Here is a 24,515-nt window from a genome sequence, read left to right as displayed (position 1 = left end):
TATGACTGTTTGATTTTGAAAAATTTAATTTGTTCTATTAAAAAATAAAGTTTCTTTAGCACTTGAAATGACTGTTCACCAAGAAAACATTATATTAATAAACATTATATTACTACTTTTCTGTTTGAGAGCATGAAAGAAGATTCTTAAGCATGTTATTTCATTGAAAATAGCTACTAAATATAACTTGCTCCAGATCTGATCTGGACTATTTATTGACAACCCAGTTTCCCTGGCAAGAGGCAATAAAATATGTATTGTAATAGAATGAATGAGGGTAATCTTTAATTTATCATGTTTCTTTGCAAAGTGCAACATAGTTTTTTAAGTCATTTTTTATTTTGAGTGATTAGATGGTTTAATATTATAAAATGAAAGTATCAAGAAGTTAATTAAATAGAGTTGAATAGTAGTGTAGAGAGGTGTGAGGGGCTGGAATTTATGTTTCTAGCTTTTGTGTCTTATGGTAAGCCAGGATTTCTCCAAAAGAGGTGTTTTGTTTTGTTTTTGTTTTTATTTTGGTTTTTGGTAGAACAGCTAGCTTCTCAAACTAGCCATTTGTTGTCTGGAACAACTTCCAGATGAATGAATACTTAAGGTAAGAAAGTGATCTGGAGTAGTGACAAACCAGTGTTCCAGAGAAGAAACGAAACATAAAAAGTAAACTTTAGCCACCGTTACCAGTAGATCTTTATTTAAGAGGGAGATTACATTTTTTCCTTTAAATTATAATTAACTACAGTATATTTCAGCTGTTTTAGTTTTATCCCTCTTTTATTATAATCAGTTTAATATTGCAGTAGAATGATCTGGTATGGTGAGTTATGTTTCCCAGTCTTCCTTTTGAATAGGTCAATTTTGCGTCTGTTGAAGTGCTGTTGAATAGGTAAATTTTACTGTCTGTTATTATAGTGTGTAATCTTAGATTGTAATTTAAAAACTATTATTTGTGTGTTTATATTTATTTACATGCATTCTATGAAGAGTTGAAAAGATTTTAGACTTTGGAATTGGGTTTTATACCTTTTGTTTAGAGTCTTTGGGCATGATATTAATTTCTCTGAACCTTGATTTTCTAATCTTTGCAATAATTAATAATGACCATTGTGTAGATTTATTTTAAGGAGTAAATGAATTAACCTTTGTGATGTCTTGCACACAGTAAGTGTGCAATAAAAGTCAACTCTTTCTTCTTTGGTAAGATCTTTTTAGAGAGTTACTTCCAGATTTGATAATGCTATATTGAAATAATTTTCTTCAGGTTTTCTAATAGTCTCCAAGGAAAAGTAAGAGATATCAAAGAGAATTGTGTGAACTTTAGACTAGTGAAGATAAAAGGAATTTACTTGAGACAGAAGGAGGCAAAAAGTTCGCCAAGCAGTTTTTTTTTAATGTTTGCTTGACTACTGTACAAGATTGGTGCTTTATTGGAGGTAGAAGTTTTATGTACAGTTTGTTGTAATGTAAGGAACTTAGTAAGATTAAGATGACTCAAAGGAAATGTCAACCATGTGGCTGGGAAAGTCCCTCCACCCCCTGCTCTTTTTTCCATTCTAAGCATTTATTATATACTGAGCATCTCTGATGTTATGCTATTAACTGTCATTATTCAAGAGAGGATTAATTGTATCTAGTGTAAAATCATCATAATTTCTAATATTTTAAGTTTGGATTACTTAGTGTTTAAATTTTGGGAGTAATTTCCTCTGCATGCTTGATCATAAATCCTTTGTGCATATTTAGCTCTCTTTGTCCTTGTTAAAACAAGCTAATGTCAGTGTACAAAGCACTGCTTGTAGAAACGTGAATGTGTCTAGTGACCTGTGAAGAAGAGACCTTTCAGGGGTAACAAAGTATGTGAAAATGGTTTATATTGGTAATAACAATATGTTACGAAGTTTTTCCAAAGTTTAGAAAAGAATTCCACATATCTAGTTGTTTTGTGACCTTTCTTCCGGTAATAATAGAGTTCGATGCAAAAAAAATTGGGAAAACAAAAAAGTACAAAGGCAAAAACCAAAACCAAAAATCACGATCATCCTAATCCTGCCAACCAAAGAAAATCACTTTTAACTTCTTGATGTATGTCAGTGTTTTTTCTTTTCATCTGTGTGTGTGTGTTTACAAAATGATTTTACAAAAATGGTATAATGTTTGAGAGTTTGCTTTTTTAACTTGAAAATTCCTGACAATATTTTCATAGGACAGTTGTGTTTGATAGAAGAGAAACTGTGAAGTTCGTGATGGGTAGAGTATTTGTAAGTTTTTCAGGTTAGTTAAGAGTGGGGATAGAAGGATTAGTTGAAGAAACAATTAGAGAATTTAATTTTACCTGCAGTGTTCAGAATGACTTTAAAGATCAGGAATGGGGTCATCCATCAGATTATTTCCTGTGATTACTGCCTTAAGAGCTCTTAGAAGAATTTCCCCCAGTGGATTGTGATTTCTTTTTCAGAATAGTCACAGAAGACTTAAGGAGAAAGAGGAGATGGAGACTTTTCTAAGATGAACATAGGTGGGATCAGCCAGACACACACAGTTCGAGTAAATATATTGGTTCTAACAGTGGTGGGACCCTAGTATGCCACAGTGTGGAAGGAACCTCAGGCCGTATCCAACTCTTAAACACCAGTTTTGCAGATGAGGAACTTGCTTGACTTATCAAAAATCGTGTAACTAACTAGTATGGGACACTTTAGTAATATGGCAGTTGGGCACTATTAAAAAGTATGAAATTTATTACTTTTCTAATTGTGTCTATTTTTGCTTTGTATTTTTCATGTCTTGAGTTTTCTTATCTCCCTCAGTTTTCTACCTATCTCCATATACTCCCATCTTTACTTTTTTCTCTCTCTCCTCTTCAGTTAGCCATTATGTGGAATTAATATTTTAAAATCATTGTTTATATTGATTAATTTTATCTTCTCTGTTTAAGGTTTTTAAAAAGGATCATTTAACTTTTATGTGCCTTTCACAAAATGGAATAAAATTTAATTACTGTGTTTTACTTCTATATAATACTAAATTTATGATTAATATTTTATTATCATCTTATCATTACTATTAATAGGAGCCCCACAACATTTTATGTGAAAAAAGAAAAGATTTCCAGCTCTTGTAATGGGAAACCAGTATTGGCCAGAGTAGGCTGGATGGGGCAAGAATTGTCAGAAAAGCCCATGGGGGAGTAGGTGATAAGATAGAAACACTCTCACTAAAATAAGTTGTGAATCCATTTGTTCCCCTTACTTTAACAATTAAAACATAAATGCTAATTTGTGAGTGCTAATTTAAGAGGAGAGAACTTTCTTTTTGCAAGAATTTTTTTAAGTCCCACGGGCAAAGAAAAAAACTAGATGAGTTTATGGGATAGAGGTTTTCAGTTAAAGCCATCTGGAAAGACTTGAAAGCTGAAGGGTGTGGTTACCACTGAGTTTCATAATTACCCAGAAAAGAAAGAGATTAGGGAGGTTTTTGTAAATTACGCAGTCTCTGGGCAAGTATACAAGTCACAGAGAACAGACAGTTTTACTTATAAATTCTTTGGAAAAGTATTTGCTTTCAGTGACTAAATGAAGCAAAAGGGAATCCTTTATTCAGATTGAAATCAGAGTCAAATGACAGAATTTATAGTAAGGGTAACTCTATAAATTATAATCTGTTTGGGTTCATGTCAAAGAAAACCCTAGTTTAAAAAGTAAGGAAATGTTATTTTATCATATAACAAGAAGTCCAGAGATAAGGTAAATTTCATGGTTAGTCAATTCAGTGACCCAGTTTCTTAATCTCTCTCTGCCCTGTCATCATTATAGAGTTGATTTCATTATCAGACCTCTACAAATGGGCTATAGCAGGAATGTACATTTGCATACAGATTCTGAACATTTCCAGAGGAACAAAAGTACATTCTTCTTCTTTGTAGAGTCATTTAAAAGTAAGGAAACATTTCCTTGAAGGCCCCCCCACACCCCCCACCAGAGATCCTCATGTTTCATTAGCCAGAATTGGGTTTCATACCATTCTTAAACTAATCTTTGTTGAGGGGCACAGGATTAGGACTTGATAATAATTTGGGGTAGAATGGATATATGTGGGGAGTTCAGTCCCCATGACCATAGTAGTACCTAGTGTAACAACTAGTTACTGTACTGTAACAACTCCTCTTGAGAAGGAGATTTAGAATTTATTAATGAAGTAAGTAAAGCATAGTGAAACGTGAGTCCCAGCCCCACCACTCAAGAGCTCTGTGATTTGGGTTAAATTCATTAATTTCTCTAAATATGCATTTCCACATCTGTAAAATGAAGATGATAATGCCCAATTCATAAGGCTGTTTTTTAGAATTAAATCAGATAAGTAAGATAGCACAGATTCTAACATTTAGTATTCAATAAATATACTATTACTATTACTGGTGCTTTTATGTCTATGTAGTTTTGTACTCAAAGAAAACTCTAAAAATGGTATTTTCACTTTAAAGGATTAGTTGTTTTTTTTCCTGAAAATACAAGGGCCTAGACCAAAGTTGTTGGAGCTCCCATTTCCTTCTCTAGCTTTTTTGTATAGTAGTACAAAAATGGGGGAAACTTAGTAAGCTTAGTATGAGCTGCCACTAAAACAATTCGTTTACATGGTTGTGTCAACTAATACTTTGCTATTTATATTTGAGGTAGCATAAAAACTGAACTGACACATATTTTATGAAAATGTGCTATTGTATTAGTGACATATTAGTAATTTTCTTTAATGTAGGCTTCTACATTTTGGTCTTTTTTGCTGTAATAAAAAGTGTAAGCTGTTAGGGTGTAATTCTCTCTTTCTTTGATATTTGCAGATGGCTTGTTCAATCAGTATATCAGTCAACAGGAATATAAGCCACGATGGAGTCAAATCATTCCCAAAAGTACCAAAGGTAAGTCCTACCTTCTAGGTTGTGGGTGCTTTTCCTTTAATGTCCCAGTTTCATGTATCCGAAGGTAGCTCAAGTTTCACTGTACCCTATTAACGAAAAGCAGGTGTTTAAAACAAGACATAGGTTCCTCAACTAGATGGCAGAGGAAGTTTACTATATTAAATTTTTCTTTTAAACCTTTTTGTTTTATTGCTATAACAGAAGGTTGGGCATTTTTTACACAGAATACCATCATAAACTGCTTTTATAGAGACACTATAAAATTATAGGCTATTGTGTTGTAATCCCAAACGTGGCCCTGAAAAACCTTAAGTTCTGCAGAATTGCTCACAAAAGCTAATAGGGCTTATGAGAGAAGTAGAAATGGGACATACCATTCTAAATCTGTGGAACTTTATAATCAGATACTAATAATAAAAACTAATGATAAAAACTAATAATATAACCAGATACTAATAATAAAAAATAACAATTCTAATAAAAATAAATACTAGTACAGTTAAATATAGGCATTTATATTGAGCATCACAGTGATTTTGGAGCTTTAAACCCTGGGGCTCATGCTTCTTTCTTTGAGCTGTAGACCCTCAAGCTGAAGACCACCTCCTGTGGTCTTCATACATTGCTAAAGCCTTCATTTTAAGTGTGAGAAAGCTTTCCTCAAATAGTGTTAAACATTAATATACTGGAGAAAATTGCTTATGAACCTCCATGATTTCTGAGTTATATAAGCATCATTTTCCTGCTTTATCAGTCATATATGAGGTAATTTTCTTCAGAAGTGCATGTTGTAGCAGACTATTATATTTGAAAACTAATGGATTAAATATATAAAAGGCAAACATACTGACAATCTGTTATTTTTTTTAATGATCAAATATCTGTCTTCTTTATTTATTTAAAATTTTTATTTTACTTATTTATTTTTGGCTGCGTTGGGTCTTGCTGCGCGCGGGCTTTCTGTAGTTACGGCAAGTGGGGGCTCCTCTTTGTTGCAGTGCACGGGCTTCTCATTGCGGTGGCTTCTCTCGTTGTGCAGCATGGGCTCTAGGTGCGCGGGCTTCAGTAGTTGCGGCGCATGGGCTCAGTAGTTGTGGCTTGCGGGCTCTAGAGCGCAGCTGGCTCAGCAGTTGTGGCACATGGGCTTAGTTGCTCTGCGGCATGTGGGATCTTCCCAGACCAGGGCTCGAACCCGTGTCGCCCGCATTGGCAGCTGGATTCTTAACCACTGCACCACAAGGGAAGTCCCTATTTTTTAAATTTATTTTTTTTTTTTGTCTGCATTGGGTCTTCATTGCAGCACACGGGCTTTCTCTAGTTGCAGTGAGCAGGGGCTACTCTTCGTTGCAGTGCACGGGCTTCTCATTGCGGTAGCTTCTCGTTGCAGAGCATGGGCTCTAGGCACTCAGGCTTCAGTAGTTGCAGCATGCGGGCCCTAGAGCACACAGGCTTCAGTAGTTGTGGCACACGGGCTTCAGTAGTTGTGGCGCACGGGCTTAGTTGCTCCGCGGCATGTGGGATCTTCCCAGACCAGGGATTGAACCTGTGTCCCCCTGTATTGGCAGGCGGATTCTTAACCACTGTGCCACCAGGGAATTCCCTCTTAATCTGTTCTTGAAAGTGGGAATACTGACTTTACTAATTGGGGGAAGAAGGAAAAAAAGGGTGAAACTTCAACAATAATGAGCTATAAATTCTAAACCTAGCTATTAAAAAGGAGAAAGAATTTGCAGGAAACTTCTGAATGATTAGTGCTTGAATATGGCTTCAGTTTTGCATCTTATTTATAATATACAAGAACTGATATTTCAGTCTTTTTCATAATACCCCTGTGGGATTAGTAAAAACTTGGATGTTCCCGGCACTTCCCTGGCAGTCCAGTGGTTAAGACTCTGGGTTCCCAGTGCAGGGGGCATGGGTTTGATCCCTGGCTGGGGAACTAAGATCCCACATGCCACATGGCGTGGCCAAAAAATACATAAATAAAAAATAAAAATGCCTTTTACCTAAAAAACACAATTTAAAAAAAAATTGGATGTTCCCTATTTTACATAGGAGAAAGCTGATACAGGGAAAGTTATTACCTAAAGTAATGTATTTCAGTTAATGGGAGAGTTACAAAGAAAACCTCAGGTTTTCTGGTTTACATCAAGTAAGGCATTAGAATCCTGTAACCTTTTGAACCATTGAAATTAAGTTATATATAAAAGATCTGATATAAAATAAGATAAATATAAGTTAAACAATAGTTTTTTTCTTCAGAGGTTTAAAGTTTTCACTGATTATATTTAAACCTGCCTATTAAGCTTTGTGATGTAAATAAGAATCAAAGGGAAGCAGACAGTACTTTTGTCAGACAGTACTACTCAAATAAAATAGCTGGGAGATTATGTGGGAGATGATTTTTGAAATATTGGCACAAAATTAATACAGTGATGAAATTATCATTAATGTAAAACTTGATAGCATCTTAGTTTTCAGTAGCTGGTTTTATGAACTTTAAAACTGCTCATTATACTAATAAACCATGCCTGGAGTTATAGACCTGTGATCTAGTTCTGTGATTGTTTTCCATCTTCACTTTGTCACTTCACTAGTTTAGAGATTTTACGTTTTTGTGGAATATCCTGTGTCTTTGCTGATTTATGGCATTGGTCCTAAATAAGTTGAAAGTAGCTTCCAGTTGCATTAAGAGCCTGAAAGCAATTAGAAAAAAAGAGCAAGATAATTATTATAAACTTAGTTATGTCATATTATGTCTCTTACGAGTCCTCTTATTCTTAATATTGAAAGAATAAGTGTGTGTTATTCTCACTACTCATTACAGACTTATGAATGAAGTTACTCTGGATATGCAGTTGTTCTGTGGTATTTCTTTAAAGAAAATATTGTTTCTACTTCAGGTGATGGAGAAGATAACCGACCAGGAATGAGAGGAGGCCATCAGATGGTTATTGATGTTCAAACAGGTGAGGACTACTTGGAATGGAAAGCAAATTCTTTAAAAAAAATTATACATTTAAATATCAGGTACTCATAAATGTACTTCTTTCCATTCCTTACCAAGTTAAATGTCATTGGCCATAACCAAGTAGCAAAGAAAATAGCCATTAGCTACAGGTAATAACCTAAACTAGGCAATGGCACGTCAGGGAGGGGAGGCTGCTGCACAAATGAAATTAGATAACCTAAAAGAAATGTAACGTGCAGCCCCTTAGAGCCGTGTGTGTGTGTGTGTGTGTGTGTGTGTGTGTGTGTGTGTGTGTGTGTGTGTGTGTGTGTGTGTGTGTGTGTGTGTGTGTGTGTGTGTGTAGTTTTATATGTGTTTGATTTCCATAGTATACTGTGGAGTATTTCTGGATTTTTAGTGCATTTATATTTTAATGCCGTAATATGGGAATTGTTGTAGTAAAAGAGAATTAAGATATATTTTAGAGGGAGAGAATATAAAATTAAGTAGCCTAAGTGTTGGTAGATGCATAAATTGCTAAACACTGTCCACAAGCCTATAAATAATTTGTTTTAGTCTTCTTTTTAATTTTATTCTGCAACTTGATACTGAAAATTTTGCTTAGGTTTCTACAGCCTAGAACAGCTTAAATACCATTATATTTAGAGGTTAATGCTAAAATTATAATAGGTTTCAAACTACCGTCTTGAAAAGCAAATAATACCAAGAATTTTGTATAATTTTATTTTATTATTTGGTTTTAGAAAACTTTACCACATACAATGCCAGTATCCACCCAAATAATATTTTACTTTTTCCAAGTGTAATAAAAACTCTGTTCTATTATTGTATTATGCTGACAATAGTGCTTCAGGAATAAGGTTTTTTTGACTCATTATAATTACTAAGATTATTGCAATGCAGATAATCATCATCTAGGCATTAATGCATTTTCACAAATGTTTTATAAGTAAAAGGAGGAATTATAATATTTACAATTAACTGCTAAATTTGTGTAGTAACCTGTGAGTTTGTTTCAGAGTATTATTAGGGTCTCTTTGGAAAAGGTTCATTTTGAGGCATAGGAATTTGCTTTCCTTATCTTGGCCCCTCTTCCCAGACCCCTTCCTTCCCACAAAAATAGGCTTGACTCAGCTGTAGAGTCCTAAGCATCTTTTTTACTACCTGAGAGTTCAGTAAATACGCACATGCTTATTTCTCAAAGAACCAGATCTATGCAGAAATTGGTTTTTTTAATCCAAAATTAAATACGGTATAAAAAAAGAGTTGAAAATTTGTGTTTAGATTGTCTACAGTAGCATTTCTCCTCTTTTGAACATACAGTGGAATTTATAATGCTGTTCTTCTTTTTCTCAGTCATGATGAAAATATTATTAAATTCTTTTTTTTAATTGCTAATAAAATACTAAAAAAGAGTGTTGAAAAGCTACTTTAATTTTCTAGACAAAATGCTGTTTTCCTTAAATGCAAAAGTAATGTGGTTTACTTTAACATTTAAAGTTCACCTTATCAGGGAGCAGAAGGAATTTTCATAGTGCTTACTGTGTTGCTTATTATGGAATATGGACTGTATAAAATAGGTAAAATAAATGTGTAAGAAAAGAGGAAGTTTTTCTCTTTTTTTGTAATCCATGATATTTGAGAATGGAAAATGAGAAGGTTCAAATGATAGGCAAATATCCTGACAGAACTTTGTGTGAGCAGAGTCATTGACGATTAAATGCTGACTTTTCAGGTCAGAGATCCTTTAAGTAAAATACAGCATATAGTGATAAAGGTCCACATATTTTTCTGTAATATCTTGGTTTTATGCATTAAGGGCAGGGTTTCAGCAGACTCAAGGTCCTTATCCCCATTCCCTTTAAAAAAATATTTCAAGGAGAGGAAAAGGGTTGTTTCAGTATTTACTTGGTTTGCTTTAGAAACAATAATTATAAGAAAGCAATGACTTAAAGTAAGTCATTGTAAATAAGTAAGAATGACTTATTATGGGCATGGGATATATTCCAGATGGAATCATTAAAGGCATAATCTCTCATAGTTTCTGAGGCTTTATTATAGGTTGACAAAGGTCTACAATGAAAAATTGATCAGTATCCATACTTCTGTATGAGCACTAGTTGATAAAAATGTAATAAAAGTACTTTGTGAATATATTTTTAAGCAAATATTTCTACTATAGGAAATTTAGGGACTTAGCCATCAATAGAGGAATTTTTATTTAGAGCCATTTTGTGTCTGTTTCAGTGCTTTTTTTCCACCCCCCCCCAAACTTTCTGAATGCTGGGTCAAGCTTTATTTAGGTCCATGTGTGATGATTAAATGAGATTTTGAGCCTTTAACAGGAACCAAAAATTTAAAGTCTGGTAAAACTAAATAATCATGATAGTTAATATAAAGTTGTCCATAACTCAAGTGAGCTTGATGGTCAATATGTTACCATTACCACTTATAGTGTGGAAACAGTACTGTGTGAACGGTGAAGTTGAAGGGGTTTAACCACATTCAGATGATCCTTTATATGAGTAATAGGGAGTATGGGTTATAGGGATGGTGTGTAAAACATATTGGTATGGAATTCTTTATAAATATATATAAATGAACTGGTGATGCAATTAGGGTTGGGATCCAGATTGAGATAGAGGAGAAATGCAGCTTCTGAGGATTCAGGTGTCTGGAAGCGGAGAGAAATGTAAGGAAAGATGCCCTAGGAGTCAACCAAGTCAGAAAAAGCTTTGAACTTTCATAAGACTCTAGAACAGTGGTTTAGGTTAAGTTTAAACATGTGTCTGGTTGTGAGGGTGGGTAATCCAGGAATCTGATATATCAAGAGAAAACAAAAGGAATTTTAAAAATGCCATTCAAAAGTCTAGTAACTGCCATACCCTGGCATTCCGACTCTTGTTTCAGTTAACCGTTGCTGTCTGTATTCCTTGCTATCACCATGCTCTATCCTTTTTAGTATTTCCTTGTTTTCTTAGATGAGGCTTCATGAATGGGCTTTAAGGAGGCCCATGATACTCTTGAAATGGTATGTAATATTTTTGTCTGCCTTTGTGGAGTTTATTGGGAAGATTCATTACCTATATATTTTTTAAAGGGTTAAATATTTCTATTAAGTTTTGACATTACATGGTAAGTAAATACTGCTGGTATTCATATAAAATTTCAAATGAAATTCCTTGCTCTGTGTAAGTGGTATTCATTGTTGAAATAATAGTGTTTCCAAAGTAAACTCTTGCCTACCTTTCCTCTACTCTTGTTTTTTTCCCAGATTATTTGTTGCTAGATATAAGGTGGGTGAGGAAGAGAGTAAAGGTGATAAAGTCAGAGAGGTAGTGAGGGGCAGTTGTGTTGAGTTCTTTTGTAAGAACTTTAACCTTTACTCATAGTGAGATGATTGAAGGAAAATATTGTTGGGTTTTAAGAAATGTTACTGACTTTGCATTTTAACAAAAAACAAATTAGGTGAAGGGCAGAAGCAGAGCGACCTTTAACGAGGCAGTTCCTTACCAGAGAAGTGATGATAGCATTGGCTTTTACTAGAGTGGTGATCACAGTGTTGAGAATTGGTCAGATTTGGGATGTATTTTGAAGATGTCACATACAGCTGACAGGATTTACTGATGGATTGGATATGAAGTGTGAGTGAAACGAGTAATGAATGACTCAAGGTTTTGACCTGAGTAGTTGGGAAAATAGTATAGCCTTTCCCTAAGATGGGTAAAACAAGTGGATTAAATATGTTGGGTTGTTCAGCAACTTGTTTTTAGACAGGTTGAGATGCCAGTTAGACATTCAAGTATATAGATACGTCAAGTAAGCAGTTAGATATATTGTTTGGGGTTCAGGAAGACAAGTCCAGGCAGAATAATTTCCCTTTCTGTATTTACATAGCACTTTGTTCATACTATTATTTTTACTATAATGATTTCCAGATTGTTTTAGAGTTGCTTGTGTAGGTGTTATGTATCCCATTCCTCTCTATTCAGCTTTCTCCTTTCTACCTCCCATCCCCAATATTCTTATTGACAGGGGAAAAACAAGAATCTTGCATTATTTATTTTTATGGCCGCAAAGCCTGGTATGGAGTAAGTGTGTACTGAATATTTGTTGAACTGAATCAAAATTTTAAAATCCATTTTCCTTCGAGTTGAAAGAAAAATACTTACTTGGAAACTACACTCTGATATTGCTTTAAACCTTGATGACTGGATTGTGTCATGATGTCATTTGTTGTAAATGCTAATATTTTTCTGAGGTGAATTTATGTTATTGGTTATACTCTAATATATTTAAATTTTCTGGTGATTCTGTTTGTTCTTTTCTAGTATATAGACTATATTTCCTTAAAGCTGTAGTTCTTATTACCTTGGAATCTAGGTAGAAAAATTAAAGGTTATGTAGACTTTGCATTTTTTTAGGGTAACAGTTGGTGCTTTCTGAATTTAATTTGGGTGTAGGAGCAGAATCTGGGATATCTTTGGGATTTTTTCCTCTAGAAATTGTACTTCTATTGTAAAATTATTAATAGCATAATTTACCAAGGTGGTTTCATATACTTTTATTTTATCATTTATGTACCAGAGTCTTATAACTGCTATCATCAGGTTGATTTTAATTATCTTCAAAGTTGTATTTCTTGTTAAGTCTCTGAAAGAACCTTTTCTAGTCCAGACTTACTGATACAACAATTAAATATAGTGGTTGGAGGTTGAGTGTGTGGGAAAGAAGTGTGTGTGTGTGAGAGAGAGAGAGAGAGAGACATATCTGGATTTCAGTCCTGACTTTACCACCGACTTTTTGTTTGATCTTGAATGAGTTATAATGACAATAAAAACAGGAATAATAAATTAAGTTGCTGTGAGAGTTAAATGAAATAATGTCTTATATGTAAGTATCAATATATATTATTTATATAATATGTATTTTTATATGCAACATATTAATCTACAAATATATACTGATTAGTTCTGCTGAGAGAATTTGATGTAAATTTAGAGATCTTTCTTTTGTGTTTGTTTTTTTGACAGAATCTCACAGTGGAAATATTTTTAAACAATTTAAAAATTTTTGAAAAGCAATTTAAAACAACATGAAAAGCAGTGCTGTGTTGAGGGAAAAAATATCTCATTCATAATTCCACGTTCTAACTAACCAATAGTATTTTGGTATAATTGTTTCATCTTTTGTATATATTGCCCTTATTGATGTTTTACAAAGGAAAGGATAAATATACTTTTAGATTTTTAGGAAAAAATATTAAAATTCATTTTAAGAACTTTTTCGTTAAGGATTAGGTTAATTTAGTAGTAGAGTGACTTTCCCCAAGTAGAATTTGAAGAAACTAGAAGTTCTGTCTTTATAAGGTTGGTGCCTAAGTAGTGAAATACAGTTTAGAGAAGCCCAGTCCTTATTTTAAATATGCAATTTGAAGGTTTCCTAAGCAAGGGTTCTTAATCTGTTGAAGTTATATACAAAATTTTCTTTGTATGTACATTTTTCTGGAAGAGAATCCATGAATTCAGATCATCGAGTTAAGAACATCTTCACTAGACTAAAACTTTTTATTTTTAACCTGAGGAGTAATAGTATTTATTAAATACCTACTACATGTAGAGGTTGCGATTAGCACTTTTATATGTTCATACGTTTCATTTACAACTGAAAAGGTAGATACCTTCATTTTACAGAATAGGTCGTGCTGTGTCCAGGGCTGTGGAGCTGGGATTTGAACACAGGTCTGTAGGACTGTCTGGCTCCAAAGCCCATGTTTTTGCTGCTGTTACTATAGTGGTTCTTAGTTTTCTAATGCGGAAGATACAGTGAAAATCTTAGGTATGATAGGTGAAAACAGAAAATACAGTAGATTGTGAGGGCTAAGTCCTGAGACCTCAGCAAATTTTAAATACATAAATACTAATAAAGCATATCACTTCACTTATAAAATACCATAAAGTGAAATTGAAAAACATAGTTGATTCCTTTACATCCTTATTAAAAGCTGTTGCAGATATAAAGAGTGAGGAACAATAGCTGACCTAATAATTGCTAACATTTATTGAGTGCTTCCAATGTGCCAGGTATTTCACTAGACTGAAACTTCATAGAGCTCATTTCAGCTTCTTTTAAAGTGACTTATATTTCGAAGCAATTATTGCTTCCCAGTGTTTCGTTTATCTTGTTTTCTTAAATATTAAAAATTAATAGTCCCTGAATTTTCTTTTCCTTTTTCAGTCTGTAGATATTTCTTTCATTTTGCTACAGTTTTAAGGATAGACTCACCATTTTAAAAAGTACATGGTGGCATAAATTTTACTCTGATTTTTCAAAGCTTTCTTCTATCCTAAGTGAATTCTATTATTCTTACCAGAGAAGAATGTAGTATTGTATTGAATGTAGTAGAGAAGGAATGTAGTATTTTGTCCTAGTTGGGAGTGTATGTCAATTTTATTGATTTATTGATTTATTCCTATACCTGGCATTTCTCTACTTAGGTTATTCAACTCTGAATTGGGTTTCAACTCTGGGTAAAATAAGGCAAATAGAGAAAAAGGCATGTCTGTTTTGCTTCAGTGTGGAAGTCTGTCCAGATGAAAACTTAAAATATCCATGGTACCAGGCAATTCTTTGTTCAACTCTCATTGAATTTTAAGAACCTACGGTACCAGCCTTTTTCTCTCTCTCAAGCAGAATAGGTAGTAAGATTTAGGCAAAATCCCAGTGTTTGGTATCTATAAAAGAAGTTGCTTGTCACTTGAAAGAACCGTTCTGTGGAAATCTGAACCTCTCTGACTGTACCAATTATATGTAACGTGCTTTCATTTTTTTTTTAATGCCACATAATGGTTTTCCTTGATATTCTTTAAAGAAGCTATTGAAGAAAGTAGGTAAACATGGGTTTTAGTTTTTAAATACAAATATATTCATATGGCTGTATTTCTGTAGCTACGTATGACACGAATTTTTTTCTTTCATACTGTTATCAGAAAGGAATTCTAAAATATAGCCCTAATACAAAGTATATTGTCATAGGCAGAAAATACAACCTTTTAGCAGGGAAATTACAACCATATGTTGAATTCACCCAAAAGATCAGTCTCTAGTTTTGTAATCATAGCCTTATGTAAGAAATATAGCTCTCGGGACTTCCATGGTGGCACAGTGGTTAAGAATACGCCTGCCAATACAGGGGACACAGGTTCGAGCCCTGGTCCAGGAAGATCGCACATGCCACGGAGCAACTAAGCTCGTGTGCTACAACTACTGAGCCTGCGCTCTAGAGCCCATGAGCCACAACTACTGAGCCTGCGTGCCTCACGCCTAGAGCCCGTGCTCCGCAACAAGAGAAGCCACGGCGATGAGAAGCACGTGCGCTGCAAGGAAGAGTAGTCCCCGCTCAGGACAACTAGAGAAAGCTTGCACGCAGCAACAAAGACCCAACGCAGCCAAAAATAAATAAATTAACTAAAAAGAAAAAAAAAAGGCTACACAAAAATTCACCAATTAAAAAAAAAAAGAAAGAAATATAGCTCTTTTTAAAAAGAGAGACAGATGAATCCAGTTGATAATCTGCTGGGTTTTGAGAGTTCAAGGGAATGGCTAAAGAAGGTAAGGTTAAAGAGCATATAAAATATCTTTCCCCTTCTAACTTATTCTTCCCTTCAAAAATTCTAATGTCAATCTAATGTCCTATTAACTACACTTTCAGAAGGATTAAACTCTTAAACTAAATGTCCTGACAGGGTTCATTTTTATTTTGAATATAAATTTGTGTTTCTTAAAAGTTTTTTTTTTAATTTCATTTGTTTTTCTCTTAGTGTCTACATTAAACTAGGAATTAAGCTAACCTCTTTTACAAGCCTAGTAACCCTCCACCTACCTCTTCTTTTTGACACTTGAATTTTATCTAAGGTTGGGCCCATGTTATGTCAGTGCATAGTATATGCATTCTATACTATTTCAAAGTGGAAAGATGGATTTAATTACGAAAATAGTGTGCCATCTTGTGGAGGATTATGCAATCAGCATAGTCTGACTTACCCCTAAGGATCAGAGGAGGAGGATAGATATTGCAGTTGGGCTTATAAAATAAAAAGCCTGCTTCTTTGTGCAAAATGGTGTGAAGATACTGCTGTGTTAACATTTCTACCTTTTTCTTAGCGTATATAAGATTTATAGATTAGTACTATTGGTAGTAAGTAGTTGTAGGGGTTATTTAGTACTGATACGAAAAAAGACCTGTAAAAAAGACTGGTTGCATTTTAGCTTTTGTGGCCTGAGCAATAACTGATTGATTGATTGGTGATTGATTCATTTAGTCTCTGAGAATGAAATTGGTTTGATATCTTGAACACAGGCTATTATTGGTCACTTTATTTCCGATCTTTCTGTTTCCCTGGCTCCTCCTTTTCAGTAAGTCCTATATGCTGCAAGTTCAGATCTGACCATGTCACATCTCTGCTTAAAATCTTCTGTTGCTATTTAATACTGTACTGTCTGTGGAGTCGAGTTCAAAACCTTTATATTGTCATTTAACCCATTTCATTATGTGGCCACTACCTGTCTTTTTAACTTACCTCCACTCCACTACTTTTTTTTGTTCTTTTAAAATAAACAGTGCATTTATTCACCACACAGTTTTCACCACTGTGCATGCATTATTTAATTCTCATGGTAGCTTTAGGAGATAGGTACTCTGTGCCATTTTAGAGCTGAGGAAACCAGTGGTTAAGGAATTTGGTGTTGGTCACACAGCTGTGGTGATAGAGCTGCAGTTCCATCCAAGATCTGCCTGACTTTAGATTCTGTGTCTTTTAAAACACTTTTTTGTGTGTTTTTCTGTCTCTGTACCCTTGTTTTACTTTTTACCCTGCTTGAAAAGTCCTCTTCTCTTTCCTTCATTCTACCAGCAAAGCCACTTTCTGATGCATAGGTCAGATACCACTGTCACCATGAAATCTTCCTGAGTCCCCTCAATCTGGTATATTCTCTTCCCTTTTTTGAACCCCCGTGGTGCTTTTTTACCTTTCTTACGACACTTAGTCTACATTGCATTGTGGTGATTAATGTACTTGTTTTATATTCTTCACTAAATTGTAAGCTCCTTGAGGGTAGGGATGATGTCTTCTTTATTTTTATTCTCTAAAGTGCCTTGCCAATTCAGATTAGTACTCAAAAAATGTTGAGTGAACATTTCAGTGAGTCTGAGAGAAATAGCCTCTGTAGCCTGTGCTCCTTTAAGAAAAAATACAGAGAAAGGGCTGCTGCATGAGGAGGATTATACTGCCCTAGGGATGTGCCTGAATTGTTATATAACCTATAAGCATGAGAGTGGACATCGTAAACCAAGCTACTGCCATGTTGCAAATAATAGCATTTTCTTTTTTCTACTTTCTTCTCACTACAGTTTTGTCTGATTATTTCTATAATCTTTAAAAGTTTTTGATATCCTTTATGCATTAAATAATATTTTTGCTGGTGTTTGGATAATATTTCATTCCTGAATGATTTAACTTAAATGATTAAAATTTTCTTACACATTTCATTCAGGTATGTCAAAAGGTCCTGTTACCATCTGATTCATTCAGTTTTACTATTAAACTTTAACTGGGACCACAGAGCATTCACGAACAAGAATGACATCTTGGATTAATTCCATTGGGATGCTTGCTCTGTGCCAGATTTTATTTTGCTCAGCTATCAATGAGGCTGTTGTGGAAATGTGGGTTTTCTTTGCTGTGAGAATTTACGCGTACAAAGAGACCTGCTTTTCAGAAAGAACATTGAGAACCCAGATCCCAAGAGGAAGGGTTATTAAAGTTAGTGAACCAGGGTAACCTTATCCAAAGGGTGCCCAGAAACACTGTAAAACAAAAGGTCAATTGCTATTGCTATTTTAGTTATATACCCCCTCCCTCTCCAGGCTTCAGAATTTAATGGGGTTAATTGCATTTATAGTGAGGCCTTGGCAAATAATTTTTAAGTCAGATGAAAATTCTTTAATTTTTTTCCTGTAGAATTCTCAGTATCTGGGCATTACTGTGTGCCATTTGGGAAACAGAATGTTACTTAACTAATGATAATGGATTGTTTTATACTTCTGAGAGATGGCAGTTTTCTAATAGTTTCCATTATTTCACATTTATATAGAGCCAAAAGTGTTCTAGGTACTGGGTTAGACACGGAAACATACAATAATACTGTTTTAATTGCATCAGTAGTACTTAGTAACTACAAAGTATTTTGTGTATATGTGCATGTTTTAAAGGTAGAAATGCTGTTCATGCTTGACACCCTTCAGAATGTTTTCATGTAACGTATATATGAAGAACTTTACCACCACACTGAGAGTTTGTGAATGAAAAAATCAGGACCCAGGCAAGTTAAGTGACCTATACCTGATTACCCAGTTAGCACTAGAACTGTTCCAGTGGTCTGTTCTTATCCAGAAGCATTGTTTTAATTTCCCCTGGGTTCTTTCACTTAGAAAATTCACTTAGAGTTTGAAATTATATGAAAATATGACAAAAATCTCTTATAAGACATCTCTATGAATGGCAAGAATTTTCTTAAGTAGTGTTACAATATTTCCAGGTGCATTTCAACCCTTCATGATGGGATGTAATTTAGATGACAGTCTCCGCATATATTGGCCTAGGGCATGTCAGAGAGTAGATGGCTTTATAGTTTTCCTGTAATGTATTATATTTAACTTAAAAAAATGGTAGGCATTATAACAAGTAGACATAAGATATTTACAAAGGGAAGAAATATTTGAAGAAAGGAAAGGCACTATTATTTTATAAAGAAAGGTAAAAATTTTCACTGGTCACGGAGCAAATGTTTTATCACATGATAAAGTCCATAGGTATAATAGACATTTCAGAATTAGAAGAAACCAAATTCTCAAGGTACCTGGAATGACTTAAAAGTTGATTTCTGAGGAGTTAAATCCACCATAATATATTTGGAAAAATTTCCCCCAGTTTCCGTGGGAATATCAAGGCTATGCATCACTTTATTCTTAAGATATCTAACTTTAACTCACAGCTAGTTTTACCCATTGTTTTTTGTATTGTAATAGAAAACAGTTTTAATGTGAAGTTTTTTCAGAAGTAGCTAGATAGCTTTATATTATATTTTGCACTGTATATTTCTTCGGGATTTCTTTTTTTTCTTTTCCCTTTTTTTTTTTTTTTTTGCGGTATGCGGGCCTCTCATTGTTGTGGCCTCTCCCGCTGCGGAGCACAGGCTCTGGACACGCAGGCTCATGGGCCTAGCCGCTCCGCAGCATGTGGGATCTTCCCAGACCGGGGCACGAACCCGTGTCCCCTGCATCAGCAGGCGGACTCTCAACCACTGTGCCACCAGGGAAGCCCCCCCTCCCCTTTTTTTTTTAAACTATCTGAAGCTGCTTTGTTAAGAAGCTGGTAAATGTAAATTTTTTGTGGCCTGACATAGAAACTCCTAAACTGGCTGCACATCAGGATTCCCCCTGGACACTTTAAGAGTACTGACTCTTTTTACCCACTGAGGACCTATGGAATCTGAATCTTAGGGGATGCCTCCTAGTTATCTTTGTATTTATAAATCTCTCAAGATAGTGGTTCTGCAGCAGCCCTTCCGTATGCCTGTATTTAGGAAATACTAGTATTTATTTTGGAATGTTAACCAGTTTAAAAATCTCATTTTTAAGTTTACTTAGATGTACCTTCTTAAATGATCTTAGAAGCAATGGCTTTATCTGGGTGCCTATACTTAAATTTTGTTCTTAAGTTTATTTTTTTTGCACATATTTTTCTTATTTTCACAGAGACTGTTTATTTGTTTGGTGGCTGGGATGGAACACAAGATCTTGCTGACTTCTGGGCGTACAGTGTGAAAGAGAACCAATGGACATGTATCTCTAGAGACACTGAGAAAGAGGCAAGTTCTCAGACTTTTCATCCATCTGTATTACGATAGGGGTGTGGTCGTACACTTCTTTTTCTGAATGATTTGTATTCTTTGTAAATGTCTATCAGCAGTGATAGCAGAAGAATTTGTGGTGACAAGTTTGGTTTAAGTATTCTTGCATTCCAGCTTCTATACCTGGTTCTTCAACTATTGGTACATGAACAAATCTATTTTATAGAGATAAATAGAAATGGGTATCTAATGTAATTTAGGTTTTAACCACTTTAGTTAAAATGTAACTGTGTAACTATTATTTTTCTTATGTTCTTGTCACCTCTACTCTTATTTTGAACATTTATTTTTATTTCCTCTGGAAAAATGTGCTTTTGGTTCCTCACTATCTTACTATTTTGGCCCCTCACTATTTGACTATCTTATCAGTTTTCACAAATGATGTATATTTTATTTTTAACTAAACTTGTATGTATGTATTCATGTGTGAGTCTGTCTATTGATACATATATACATAAAGCTTTTCCATAGTGAATAGGATGTCTTGGATTTACGGCATTCTTTTAATTTTTTGAATTATGTAAGTGCATAATTAATTATACCCTGATATAAAGCACATATTCATATATTATTTTTTAAATCATTATAGAATTTTTTATTGTACTTTTCCCTCTAAGCAATTTCAGATTACAAGGTGAAAAATAAACTAAAACAAAACAGTAGTAGCAGCAAATGAAAAGGGGAGGAAAAGACCTAATTCAAAACCACTGATTTTAATCTAGAAAGGCCATTTTTTTAAAATCTGGTGCTATGTCTTTAATCTTAGGAAATTAGATTCTTGTTTACCTGGTGTGTTCCTTTGTTAATCATTTGGGTAGTTTTTATCTTTTTAAAGAGATCTTAAAATTCTGATTTCTATTTATTATCCCTGTGAAAATGGCCTTTGCCTTTTCAATATTAAAGTACCATTTTCTGAAATGATTATTTTTATCCTCGACAAAAATAAAGACAGATCTTAAAAGAATACATATCTGATTTCTCTTAAACTATTTTAAATCTTAGTTGTATTTGTAATTATTCTTGCAAGAAGCCTACAGTTCATCCTGAAATCCTCCCTCTTCTTCATTGAGGGTATCTAATTAGGGCCTAAAGTTCCACCGGTTCTAGCACTCAGTATTGCGTTTCAGATGTTTCTTCCTCTCTATTCCTTTTGGCACTAATTCCAACTTTGTGGTTTCTTTCTTAAACGTTTTTGCTTCCATTGTTGATCTCCAGGTCTATTGTCCATTCATTAGCACAGTCTTTAAAAAAAAAAAAACATTTGGCCATGTGACACCTCTGCTTAAACCCTATGGTTAGCTTCAATCCCTGTTTCTGTTATCTACTGCATTCCATATATTACATTACAAGCACCCACAAAACTTTAGTGGCATATAGTAATAAGCATTTATTTTGTTCACAAGTCTGTAGATTGGTTGGGCTCACTCATGTGCTGGGAGTCAGCTGACTGTCAGCTAGTCTAGATTAGCTTCCGAGACTACTTGGCTCTGTTCTACATAGCCACTCACCTTCCTGTTGGCTAGCATGAGTCTTGTTCTCGTGTAGGGGCAGGGCTGCAAGGAGGATGAAGTAGACATGAGCGCTCAATTAGATATATTATTGTCCCATTTTCCCCAAAGAAGTCATGTGACCAAATCCACAGTTATTGGGTGATGGGCAGCACTATCCAAGGGCATAGCTACAGGGAAGTGTGAGTAATAACAGCAACAACAATAATGAAGTTTATCTACCTTAGTTCCTTTTGCTTAGAGTAAAAACTTCAAATTTCTCATCATAATTTGGTCCCCATCTACTTTTCTAGCCTCATTTTTTGACTTTATGTGCTAGCCATACTTATAGTTGCTAGAATTATTCAACGTTCTCACCTGTGTTCTTTGTAATAGTGTTTTCCCAGTTTGGAATTAACAGAGGCTGCTCCTCCCGTGCACCCAGCTTTTATGTAGTGTATGCCTACTTACTCTTTAAAACACAGTTCAGACTTCAGTTCCTCTGTGAAGCCTTTCTTGACTTCCCTAACCAGAATTAGAAGCTTCCTTAGGTGTGAACACTTAACCCCTTACATTCCTTGAATGGGTTACTATAATGATTGGTTTACATTTCTGTTTCCCTATGGAGACTCTGAATTCCTTAAGGCGTGGATCATATGCTTACTCTTTAGTGAGTAAATAGTTCAGATAAGTTAAATAAAAAATTAATGCTGGAGAAAAGCAAAGGAATGACAAATACAAAATTCAGGAGAGTGGCTGTTTTGGCAGGAAACGGCGATGGATTACAGGGGTCCTCAAAAGTAATGTTAATGTAATATTCTAAGTTATATTTAGAATGCAATTAATAATTATTTAAAACTAGTACTGGGAACATACAGAAATTATTTTGATGAGAATACTTTTTTTCTGTTATTTTGAAGTCCATAGAGATAAGTAAAGTGGTGATCCAGTACTGGAATTCAGATTTATTATAATTTATTACTACTTTCTTCATTTAAACACCTAAAAATCTTTCGTTGATCCAGCAGTGAAGTGAATGAGGATATATGGCTCCAGCAAAATGCTCATTCCTTCCAAAATTGAACAGTTTCATTTTGTTTTTTACACCAGTAAGTACAAGTTTTATTGTTTGATGATACCCCAGTGCATATGTTTTAAAAGTATGATATGCAATTAAAAAGCAAAATTACTGTGTATAAAATAATTAAGCAACAAGGATATATTGTACAGCACAGGGAAATACAACCATTATTTGATACTCACTTTAAATGGAGTATAATCTATAACAATATCGAATCACACAGAAAAACCAAAATTAATTTAATTCACTTTAATTTACTTAGACTAAATAATGTATCTAATAGCTCATGTAGTAGATTGAAAGATAATAGAATGGCTCAGTTTTTAGAATAATTATTTTAAATGTTCATGTAGATATGCATGTAAGTTTTTATCAGTTCAAGACAAATTGTATTTTTAATTTTGCATTTTTATAAATCTCTTTAATATCTAGCTTAGTGGAAGACAGCTAGATTCTCTTATGTGCTTTTGCATTTAATCTTTTGCAACATGTTGTTTTATGTGAGATATATGAAGAAGATTGGACCTCACATTGATACATTCTTGGAAAGGAAACTATTATTTTAATAGTAGCCTTTTTATATAATAGCACATGTACTTTTTTGATCTTATACCCCAAATTGACAAGTTGTTTGCTTCTTAAAAATAATTGCACTGTAGTCTCTGAAACCATATCAGCTAATGTTTTGTAATTCTGTTACATTAAAATCCACTGATCTGTGTTGCTCTTTGAATGGATCTTTTACCCATGCTTGTTTTTTTGCTCAGTGTGTTGGTCACCTGAAAAATATTGGTTCCCTGAGTTATGCAGGTCTTCAAATGTTGACATATTATTATACAGTATCCCCCAAACCGCATATGATCACTCTCATTAGAAAAATCTTTTAAGTGTTGGGAAGGTGTCAAGATCGCAGTGTCAGGTAGAAGTTTTCTAAAATTCTAAATTTGCTTAAAAATGTGCATTTTATTATTGGCAACAAATTTTATCAGTTGTTTTTCTTCAAGGATAACATACTTACTTCATTTATTTTTCAGAAAATGTCTGAATAACCGTACTTGGATTGTTAGTTTTCTTTTGAGTAAATATGTTTCCTGGAAAAAGCAGCTACGTCAGCTTGCAGCTCAAACAGTTGCATAAAATGCTTTTCCTTGAGACAACCATCATATATCAAGTAGCACTGTTTTATAGTTTTCTAAATCTCTTTAATTGTGACTTAATAGAAGGCAGCCAGATTCATATCTGCTTCTGCATTCAGTCTGTTGTTATATCAAAAGTCATGTAGCCTCTGGAAAATATCACATACACTTATAAGAGTAAGAGTGAAAAGACACATTTTTTTATCTTAGTATTGTTATGAAAATGACTTTGACTTTGTAGAATCCCTGAAGACCCCAGACTGCACTGAGAACTGCTGCTTTAATCCACATTCCCTTTTCACATATAAACAGTTACCCAAATAATGCCTTAGTAATGTCCTTTATAGGTATCTTACTGTTACCCCCAACCTCTATCCCTGACCCAGGACTCAATTCATGATCATGCAGTACATTTCAGTGTCATGTTTCTTTAGTGTCCTTTAGTCTGGAACAGTTCCTTGACTTCTCTTTGTCTTTCTTGACCTTGGCATTTTTGAAGAATACAGGGCAATTGTTTTGTAGACTATCCTTCAATTTGATCTGTCTGATGTTTCCCCAGGATTGGATATAGGTTAAGCATTTTTAGCAGGAATGCCATGTGGAGGACATCGGGTCCTCCTAAGTATGTCCTGTCAGGAGACAGGCACATCATGTCAGTTTGTCTGATGTTAGCTTTGATCACTTGGTTAAGAAGGGTGCTCACCAGATTTCCCACTCCATATTAATAAGTAATTTGTGAGGAGACATTTTGAGACTATGAAAATATTCTGTTACTCATCAAACTTTTGCCCTTCTAGCATCCATTGATGAAACTGTTAAAGCTTTTCCCAAAGTGGTTGTACTATTTTATATTCCTTCCAGAAATTTATGAGAGTTCTGGTCGCTCCCTGTCTTCTTTCCCTGTTGAACTGCTTTGGCACCTTTCTCAAAAATCAATTGAGCATATAAGTATATGTCT

General features: G+C 34.3%; 1 protein-coding gene across 4 annotated transcripts in view; it reads left to right on the top strand.

Moving 5' to 3' along the window:
• MKLN1 (muskelin 1) overlaps positions 1-24,515 on the top strand; it is a 187,448-nt gene that overhangs the window by 91,258 nt on the left and 71,675 nt on the right. For all 4 annotated transcript variants that reach the window (XM_033432437.2, XM_004272186.3, XM_033432438.2 and 1 more), the window contains 3 exons: positions 4,835-4,912; positions 7,816-7,881; positions 19,699-19,811. In XM_033432437.2, coding sequence (XP_033288328.1) covers positions 4,835-4,912; positions 7,816-7,881; positions 19,699-19,811 — 257 coding nt within the window. The remainder of the gene's footprint in view (positions 1-4,834; positions 4,913-7,815; positions 7,882-19,698; positions 19,812-24,515) is intronic.

This window comes from Orcinus orca, chromosome 9 (genome assembly GCF_937001465.1).
Source record: "Orcinus orca chromosome 9, mOrcOrc1.1, whole genome shotgun sequence".
NCBI lineage: Eukaryota > Metazoa > Chordata > Mammalia > Artiodactyla > Delphinidae > Orcinus > Orcinus orca.
The sequence above is the reverse complement of the archived record's forward strand: the minus strand, read 5'-3'. Positions and strand labels throughout refer to the sequence as shown.